We start from the raw sequence: 10482 nt of genomic DNA on the forward strand, positions 1-10482 counted from the left end.
AAAATGTGACTGACCAGCCGGTCACCGCTCCAGGCCGAGCATGCTGAAATTTCATTCTCTGATGAACTGATCAGTGCATTTCTACAAAAATTAAAATGTAGAAATTAGTGAAAAGTAATCTACCTCTAAACAAACCTCATTCTATAATAATGATAAATTTGCATAATGCTGAAAATATACAACATGTATAGTATAAATTTTCAGGCCATTTGAAGGAATATACTACTACTACATGCTTGATGAGGAAATTTGCATTTCCTCCATTGGAGAAGCATTATACCTCTTCATTTCCCCAGCTGTCGAAGGACCTGCTGCTGATCTCCTCGGTTGTTTCACAATATAAAGTTTTAGATTACTTAAGCTGTGTGACTCAGATGCATTGACAATAGTGTCTCTAATCTGAATGTATTGTCTTGGAGGCACTTCAACACCAAAACACTGGTTGATAGCATAAAGGCTTTTAAGTCTAAGTGGCCTCTAGCTCTCTCTGAACATCATAGCAAGAAAATAATTTTGTTCGAGGACTTACTTAAATCCTCCCTTTTCTTTTTTGCCTAGCAGCACTTTACAAACTGTCCCTGTCTGCAGTGTCAGCTGAGCTGTTTGGGGATCATTTTCTGCTGAGTGATGGATTCAGGATTTGGACAAGAATTTGTTTGTCAGTCCTCTCAGCAACAGTAAAGTCTGGTATTTTCAGTTTTATCTGAATCACATTAAGCCAGCTCACCTACTTTGGGCGCATATTGTAATCATCTCTAGTGCATCAAATTTACTGCATTTTATTGGCTGTCCCCTTAAATATTGTCTGAGATCAATGAAAGATTTTAGCATTTTAAACAGTTGGAATGATAAAGATTTGTGGTGCTGTGAACTGCATTAACAAACATTCAGTTTTGCCTGTACGAATTCATCTGTGTGAACTACAAGGGTATAAGTGAATTAAAATTAAAAAAGTTGTCGCCTCCCAGCTTCACTTACACCTCAATAGCCATAATCTCTATGAACAATTTCAATCTGGCTTTGTTAAGGATTACCAATGACCTTCTGATGGCAGCTGATTCTGGTCTCCTATCCATCCTCATCCTTCTTGATCTTAGTGCGGCGTTTGATACCATTTCTCACAATATTCTCCTGAACCGGTTAACATCCATTGGCATTAGTCATACCCCCCTTGCCCTGTTCACCTCCTATCTCTCAGACTGCACTCAGTTTATCCAATTTAAATCCCATTCTTCAACTCTCCATCCTGTTTCTGCTGGTGTGCCCCAGGGTTCAGTATTAGGGCCTCTTTTATTCATTATTTACATGCTCCCTCTTGGTCATATATTCTGAAAATATAATATAAATTTTCACTGTTATGTCGATGACACCCAGCTCTTCTAAACCCAATTCATCCCTCCCACCTACCTCCCTCTCAAATTGTCTTATCAAGAGTAGATCATGGTTCTCCTCCAATTTTCTTAAACTAAACAGTAATAAAACAGAAGTTTTACTTGTTGGTATAGCCTCAATCTTATCCAAATCCCACAGTTTTTCCATTAACATTGAACGTTCTCCACCCTTCCCTCCCCTCAGGTTAAGAGTTTGGGTGTCATACTTGATAATATTCTCTCATTCCAGCCCCACATTAATTACATAACCCGGTCTGCATACTTCCCCTTACGTAATATTAACTGACTCTGCCCCTTCCTTACTCCCCATGCTGCTGCCATTCTTGTCCATAGTCTTTTTTTTTTCTTTTTTTTTTTTTGCCTGTCCTGTTTGGCTCTTTTGCCATCAGAATTGTTGTCTAAAGGCAAAGAAAGATGCCCAACGGATTTACTTTACCAAATTGATCATCCCAGCCTTGCCGTAATGGTCCATTTGAGTCACCTTTTATTGTTTATTTTATTTTCACTTACTGAATACGGGACAGACTTGACTGGGGGAAAGAAGGGGAGAAAGAAAGAGGGAAAGAGAAACAGCTGAGAAGAGGGACGGGGGAGAAGGGCAAAAGACAAAAACCAACAGAACGGGCAGAAAAAAAAAAGAAAAAGAAAAAAAAAAAAGCATATATCAATCACCTGGATCACCTGCTGAGAAAGAAAAAAGAAAACAAGCAGAAGAGAACAAGAGTAATAGAAAAAACAACATCACAATGATATATGGGAATATGACAGTAAATACTAAATATTAAACATTATTGTGCAGCACATAAGATCAACAGAACACAGTGTGCTTTGAGGTAGGAGCCAAAAAGGGTGTAGTTTGTGGGTGTGATCACCCGTGTGTACACCTGTGAGCATGGATGCGCTTGTTTTTTTTAAAAGGTTCCTTCATGTAATGATCTGCTAGAGCAGGGGTGGCCAACCCGCGGCTCTCGAGCCGCATGCGGCTCTTTGCCTGGTTTCATGCGGCTCTTACGTTCATATCAAAGTTTATGTTTGTGTTTTGATTTTTTTTTATGTTGTTGTTTTAAAATGTGCGCGTTCGCTTCGCTTGAGTTCAATACGGTATTTTCATCAAATGCGCATGTGTGTGAGATGAAAATACCGCAAAGTTTCCCAGTAGGAGCAAGTTCGCCCTTAAAATGGCAGGAAAAAAATGCACAGCAAAAAGAAAATATGAAGAGGAACACAGGATGTTTTTAACAGAGTGGGAGAGTTTATATTTTTTTGTTGAACGCAATGGTAAGCCATTCTGCCTTATATGTCAGACGTCATTAGCGCATTTCAAAGCTTCAAATCTTCAGCGCCACTTCAGCTCACTCCATGCTAACATCGACCAGGAATTTCCAAAAGGGACTGAACTTCGCAAGCACGAGTTGGCCACTTTGAAAAGTCAGGCAGAAAAGCAGATACAGTTTTTCCAAAAATTTACGAAGCGGTCAGAGACCATAACGCTCGCATCCTATCAGCTGGCTTGGAACATTGCACGGGCTAAAAAGCCATACAATGAAGGGGAGTTCGTTAAAAAATGCCTCAGTGATGTTGTTGAAATCTTGTCTCCTGAAAACGACAAATTAAAACGCATGGTATCAGACGTCCAACTGTCCCGCCACACTGTTGAACACAGAATATCGGACATTAACACAGCTATTGAATCACAGTTGCACTCTGACCTTCAAGCATGTGAGTATTTTAGTGTCGCATTGGATGAGAGTTGTGATATACAAGACAAGCCTCAGTTGGCAATATTTGCACGGTCTGTTTCAAACGATTGTGTGATCAAAGAAGAACTCCTGGATATTGTGCCATTAAAAGACAGAACCCGTGGCATAGATGTGAAAGAAACCATGATGGCTGCATTTGAAAAAGCAAATCTGCCCATAACGAAATTAACTGCAATAGCCACGGATGGAGCACCAGCCATGATGGGATCTGTGAACGGGCTTGTGGGGCTGTGCAAAGCTGACCAAACTATTCCTGACTTTTGGAATTTCCACTGCATCATCCACATGGAGCAACTCGTGTCTAAATCATTGAATTTAGATAACGTCATGAAGCCTGTGATGGAAATTGGCAACTATATCCGCACACATGCGCTTAACCACAGGCAATTCAAGAATCTCATCGCTGAGCTGGACCAAGGGCTTCCAGGTGACCTGCCGCTGCACTGCACTGTGAGGTGGCTGTCAAAAGGCCAGGTACTCTCTCGCTTCTTTGAGCTTTTGGATGCCGTGAAACTGTTTATGGAAAAGAAGGACAAGGACTATCCCGAGCTCTCGGACCTCAAGTGGATTATGGATCTGGCCTTTTTGGTCGACATGCTGTGTCACTTGGACAGACTGAACCTGACCCTGCAGGGTAAGTTAAAAATGCTCCCTGACCTAGTGCAAAGTGTGTTTGCGTTTGTCAACAAACTGAAGCTGTTCAAGACACATATTCAAAAGGGAGATTTAACGCATTTTCCCACTCTGCTAAAAGCCAGCGGGCAAGTCGCCAGTGCTGCCCTGAGTAAGCAAAGAGCCAGATATGCAACGCTGATTGAAAACTTGCACGAAAGCTTCGTGACCCGGTTCCATGATCTACAATTGAAAAGGCCACAGATTACGTTCCTCGTCGACCCATTTAATGCAGAGACCGGCTGTTTGAAAGTCCCGCTAGTCACAGATGGAGCTGCGGCTGAGTTGGAGATGATCGATCTTTGTGAAGAGGACCAATTGAAACCTGCTTTAAGGGAAGGGACCATTGAGTTCTGGAAAAGTGTGCCAATGGAAAAATACCCCAATGTCAAACGGGCTGCGCTTAAGATACTGTCAATGTTTGGGTCAACATACGTCTGCGAGTCTGTGTTTTCTACCCTAAAACATGTGAAATCAAAGCATCGATCTGTTCTGACTGACACACATGTGAAAGAATTGCTTCGAGTGACAACAACGGAATACAAGCCAGATTTAAAGAGGATTGTTCAAGGCAAGGAATGCCAGAAGTCCCACTAAACAACATGCATTATAAAAGTAAATGCTATTGTAGATTATTATATTTTTGTTTGTGGACTTGGTTGAACTGAGAGTTTGTGTGTGTGAGACAGTGCACACAATGTTCATTGTTGAAAATGACTGGCCTGTGGTTTTAGTACTGTAGGAGTCCATTTCTGTCATTATCATGTTGGTGTGTGACATTTACAATAAATCTGGCTGAGCAGAGATGTGTGTATTTTGTGTGTGTGTGTGTGTGTGTGTGTGTGTGTGTGTGTGTGTGTGTGTGTGTGTGTGTGTGTGTGTGTGTGTGTGTGTGTGAGAGAGAGAGAGAGAGAGAGAGGGAGGAAAGGATGGGTGATGTTCATGTGTGCCCATGCGTATGATGTGGCTCTTTGCGGTAACACAGTAAAAAAAAAAGTGGCTCTTGGTCTCTGACTGGTTGGCCACCCCTGTGCTAGAGGGTGTGGGGGGCCACAGCCCCGTCCTCCAGGGCATGAAGCAGGTATGGAGGAGATCAAAACTCCAGACATCCAGAGGCCCACAGAACACAAGAGACCAAGGAAGACCAACAGAGGGGCAGCCGCGCCACTGTCCCAGAAAGAGCTGAGGAGAGTCCCAGATGAGGGCTCACTCAGCAGCCGCGGAGCAGAAGCCAGGGGGAGTTGCAGTGACGCGCCCGTGAGCTCCGCCGGCAGCCAGCTGTGCCTGAGTGACCGAGCCCCAGGCCAAGAGGCCGGGGGCACCCCACCTCCGAAGTGGCCCGAGCGAGCCCCAGGCTCCAGGCCCCGATAAGCGGCCGCCAAGGAGTGAGCCGGTGTGTACCCGGACGCCCACCCCCAGACACAAAGAACCACCAACGCACCGATGTCTGAGGGAGTCCACCACTGGCAGGGGAAGTGGTGGTGGGGGGAGATAGGCCTTCAAACCTTGGAGGGCCTGAGATGTCCCCAGAGAGGTGGCGTCTGACACCCAACCTGACATATAGACACAGACATACAGGCACACACAGATACAACATCCATTCCCACCCTCATGCTCTCATATGCACTCACTCCACACTCAACCAACGTGGAGACAGACATAAAGAGACGCTGTACACACGATCACACTCCCCAAGCATACTCTACGAACCGGGTCTAGGTACCCTTGCCCCTGGAGGGGGGAACCGCACCCAGACCCAGGTGGTGTTACCCTTTTCCCTGCGGTGGGGAGAGGCAGACCGCCCTGACTCCGCAGCAGCAGGGAGGCCCCACACTCCAGACCGCAGTCAGACGGCCAACTCCTCCTCCTAGCCCCCCCGCTCCAGCAGGCCGCAGAGAATGGGGGTGAGAGAAGACTCCAAACCTCCCTCCACCCGCTCATTGTAGTGTTGATGCATGTGTGTTCTAAGGTGCATTTAAAACCCAGGAGGGCATGGAGCTACCTGCCAGAGAGCAGCAGGTAAGCGCATGGTCCCTCCTGCTAGCCCTCAATGTCTACGTGTATTTAAAATTGAGAGGTGGGCAACGATGCCAGGGGTGGGGTGTATACCCTGATGGTACTTTGGACTCCGTGTATCGTGCCCACCCCCAAGACCCTATATGTATGTGTAATGAGAGTGTGAGTCTAAGTTGTGGGATAAAATTGAGGCAGAGGCAGCCAGAAGGGGACAGAGGGGGGGGGGGGTAGCCTCCTCTGCACCCTGGTGACATACCCCTACTCCAAGGTCCTGCATGTGTGGGTGGTTGTGGTGGAGCGGGAAGGGGGAGGCAGCTGGAGATGGGGAGGGAAGTCCATAGTCTTATTACGTCCCATATTGATTACTGCTGACATTCTCAGCTGCCATCTGCCCTGAACAATGTGAACCATGATTCATCCGTGAAGCGCACACCTCTCCAACGTGCCAGACGCCATCGAATGTGAGCATTTGCCCACACAAGTCTGTTACGGCGACGAGCTGGAGTCAGGTCAAGACCCCGATGAGGACGACGGGCACGCAGTTGAGCGTCCCTGAGACGGTTTCTGACAGTTTGTGCAGAAATTGTTTGGTTGTGCAAACCAATTGTTCCAGCAGCTGTCTGGGTGGCTGGTCTCAGACGATCTTGGAGGTGAACCAGCTGGATGTGGAGGTCCTGGGCTGGTGTGGTTACACGAGGTCTGCGGTTGTGAGGCCGGTTGGATGTGCTGCCATATTCTCTGAAACGCCTGTGGAGACGGCTTATGGTTGAGAAATGAACATTCAATGCACGGGCGACAGATCTGGTTGACATTCCTGCTGTCAGCATGCCAATTGCACGCTCCCTCATTGCTTGTGGCATCTGTGGCATTTTGCTGTGAGACAAAACTGCACATTCCAGGGTGGCCTTTTGTTGTGGGCAGTCTGAGGTACACCTGTGCACTACTCATGATGTCAGATCAGCATCCTGATGTGGCACACCTGTGAGGTGGGATGGATTATCTCAATATAGCAGATGTGCCCACTACCACACATTTGGACTGATTTGTGACCACTGTTTGGGAGGGATGGTTATATTGTGTATCTGGATTGAATTTTAGGTCTCTACGTCCATCCCATGGGGAATGGGAGCAGTAACAAAGGTGTTGCGTTTATATTTTTGTTGAGTGTATTTTCAGTGCTGTATTCATTTAAGTCAAATGAAATTAGTTTAAACTAAACCTAACTGAAAATAAGCATTTTAAAATAAATAATAATTAAAAGTATTATAACTCAGGACTGAACAGAAAATCACAACGCAACACTTGCGATCCTTTGGCCTTCAAAGGTTACAATCAATACCTGTGCCACAGGTTCATTTCAAGCAAACATGTAATATGGCTGCCTGGATTGATTTTTCACTGATTTATTGTAAAGGCAATGAAACTGAACAACATAACAAACGAAATAAACCAATGTTATTTTTAAATACCTAGTTAGCTTCCATTATTTCTTAAGATTTTATTATGAGCTAATTTGAAAAAGCTTTAGTTAAAATTGCATCTTTCACAATCTGTAGCCAATGACGCAACAGTCAGAAGATAATAACTATCTAACAAATGGTTATGTTGAGCAATTTATAATAAACCTGTAAAGAAATATTACCCGAATCCGCACATGATTAGCAGTGCATCTACAACTTTATTGGTTGGCTTTACACCAGCTCAACTAACTTGTGACTATAGTAGAGACTTTTCTGGAGATTTAGCTCTTTAAGACCTACATACTTCACTTAGGAGTTAGTAGAAACAAAAAAACGGGTTAGAAAGTTCACACTTGCTCATAAGGGATTGCTGGATTGTTTGAATTCTCTCTATAATGTTATGATAATTAATATTAAGCATACTGGGATAAACAACGGTGAGCATAATGGAAAACCTGAGGGGTTGGTAGAAATCAAAGGCGGTGCTAAAAGGGGGTAAATATCATTACATTTGCAGTCTGCTTGCTCATAAGTGATTTATTAGCAAACACACTATTACAAAGGCCACTAATTTCCTAAAGTATTTCTCCCACAGTGGTTATGATAGATGTATTGAACTGAGACCTGTGCCAGTAAATGAGGCCATACTTGACCAGATTAAAGTAAGCACAGTATCAGCGTCTGTAATGACTACACCATCTAAGCCTAATGAATATTAATAAGGACCTACTCCTAACTACTGGGATACTTCCCATGTTAGTGACCCTAGTTTGTCTTCCAATGCATCTAGATTTGATCTTATTTTAAAAAATAAAGTAGAAAACTGTTCACAGCAGAATGTTTTGTTGTTAAAACATCATCATTTAATGTGCTTTATGAGTAATTTAATGAATAACGGATGCCATGCTCTGGTAGGAAATATTACAGTGCCTTGGCTGGTTTCTGTCAATATCCTTCTATTGTTTTCTCTTTGCATAAATCAATATACTGTCAACATGAAACCAATGAACCGGAAGGCAACTATAGTGATGAATAAATAGCTTCTTTGTATTGAATTCCTTATGAGACTAATAACAAACGAAAAAGAAACGCCATGTAAAGTAAATCAGCAAACAAGACAGGGCATCTGGTTTAATCAGCTACTGCTATTTTTACCACTGTACCACATACTGCTTTATATTAATGCTTTTGCCACATATAAGGTTTATTTTCATCCACTGCGTGTGTTTCGTCATGTCATCATGTGAAGAAATAACAAGGTGTTTTATGTCAAGACAATAAAAAAAAAGAAAAAAAATTCATGATAAGCTGTTGATTATACTGAGTCATAGTACTCCTTTGTTCAGGGTAGTTTATGGTAATACTGGGCTTCTCAAACTTAAAAAAAGTGCTGTGCATGAGTCACAAATGACAGACCTTATAAATTACTGAGTTGGTCTAATGAGCTTTAGATTATGAAGGTAATTTAACACTCTTTATAAAGGTTTGAAAGCTATATTTCTTATATGTATTAATAGTTAATACATCAGTTGTAAGCCATTACCTCGAACAGCAGAAAATCCTCATCTAGCTTTGTCTTCAGTTTTAAATATACATAAAAGTCTCCTCAAAAGAACAAAGGGATTTAGTTCCAGCTGTTCAGCAGCATCTGTCATGCTGGAGGGGGACTTTCCAAGACCTCCCAACCCAAAATGTGTTCTTGACTCATAAATGATCCACATTGCATAACTGTATTATTTATAACCAACCTAAAACAAGTAGCTGCTGCTTTCATCCCATATATAGAGGGACTTTTTCACAAGTAAAAGACTCACCATCCACTTTATTTGGTTTCTACTGGATCTGGATGGACGTGGTCAGTAACAATACTTAGGCAGTCTGTGGTGCTCAAACAGTTCTCTTGTGTGCCAAAAAATATCCCCCAAATTATTACACCTCTATTGGCAGCCTGAACTAAAGGCAGGACAGGCCTGCTTTTATGTTGCTTACGTGAAAATCTGACCCTGCCATCCAAACGTCAGATCAGAAAGCTCTGCTATGCTACTTTCTTAAGTAACCCTATAGATGGCTGTGTGGGGAAAAAATCGGTTTCTGAAATACTTTGACCTACTTAGATCTGAGATCTAGCACCAACAACTATACCCAGTTGAAATCACCTTTCTTCCCTATTCTGATGCTCGGTTTGAACTTCAGAACTTTGAATGCCTAAATGTACTGAGTTTCTGCCATGGGATTAGCTGATTTGAAATTTGCATTAACAAGCATTTGAACAGGTGTACCTTACAAAGTGTCCATTTAGTGTAAACCTGTGTGTAGCACTTAATGCTGTGTGTTAAATTACAGGTACTGAGATTTTCAATAATCATCGATAACTGATATATAAAAACATTATTAAAGCTGTTTTTGCAAGCCTGTTTTTGTCTCTTACTGTTTTCTTTTACCTGGAAGATCAGATCTTGTTGCTGAACTAACATGGAACTAAAATTGTGCGCTCTCTCGTGCAGGAAAGGGAGACGTATTTGGGGACGTTTTCTGGAAAGAGGTGACTCTGGCTCAGTCCTGCGCCAATGTGCGAGCTCTGACCTACTGCGACCTCCACGTTATTAAACGCGACGCTCTGCAGAAGGTGCTGGAATTCTACACGGCATTTTCCAACCACTTCTCTCGAAACCTGCTGCTCACTTATAACCTGCGTAAGAGGGTGAGTGACTGTTCAGATGCCAGATACAGTTGACTGCATTTTCATTTAGGATTTACACAGAAGTTTTCATCTGCAAAGACTTCAGCCTTGTGCACAGTGGTACATGAAAAAGAAAAAAAATATTAACAAAATAAAACAAACATTTTAGAATATATTTACAAATTCCAATAATATCTGTAAAGATAGTGTTGATATTACCAGTACCAGACAGTGAGCAGTAAGTAAAGCAAAAGCTGAAGATTGCAACCTTTAAGGAGAGAGGTTTTTTTTGCAATCCAAGTTGAGATTGCATTAAATTCAACAAGATGAAAGGAGGATTTATTAAATAAATAAATCAATTAATCAATATTGAACCTATATATGTTTAGTCATGTCAATATATTTCACAGCAGAAGACAGCCTACCTCCTTTCATGATCTGGACAATCACAATTGTTCACACGTATCAATTCTTGTTAAATAGGGGCCAGAAACTCCCACTCT

At 42.7% G+C, this 10482-nt stretch overlaps 1 protein-coding gene across 4 annotated transcripts in view; it reads left to right on the forward strand.

Moving 5' to 3' along the window:
* The window catches only part of kcnh1a (potassium voltage-gated channel, subfamily H (eag-related), member 1a), a 57974-nt gene that overhangs the window by 39765 nt on the left and 7727 nt on the right, over positions 1-10482 (forward strand). For all 4 annotated transcript variants that reach the window (XM_076891501.1, XM_076891502.1, XM_076891503.1 and 1 more), the window contains one exon: positions 9804-10000. In XM_076891501.1, coding sequence (XP_076747616.1) covers positions 9804-10000 — 197 coding nt within the window. The remainder of the gene's footprint in view (positions 1-9803; positions 10001-10482) is intronic.

This window comes from Maylandia zebra, linkage group LG13, assembly GCF_041146795.1.
Source record: "Maylandia zebra isolate NMK-2024a linkage group LG13, Mzebra_GT3a, whole genome shotgun sequence".
Taxonomy (NCBI): domain Eukaryota; kingdom Metazoa; phylum Chordata; class Actinopteri; order Cichliformes; family Cichlidae; genus Maylandia; species Maylandia zebra.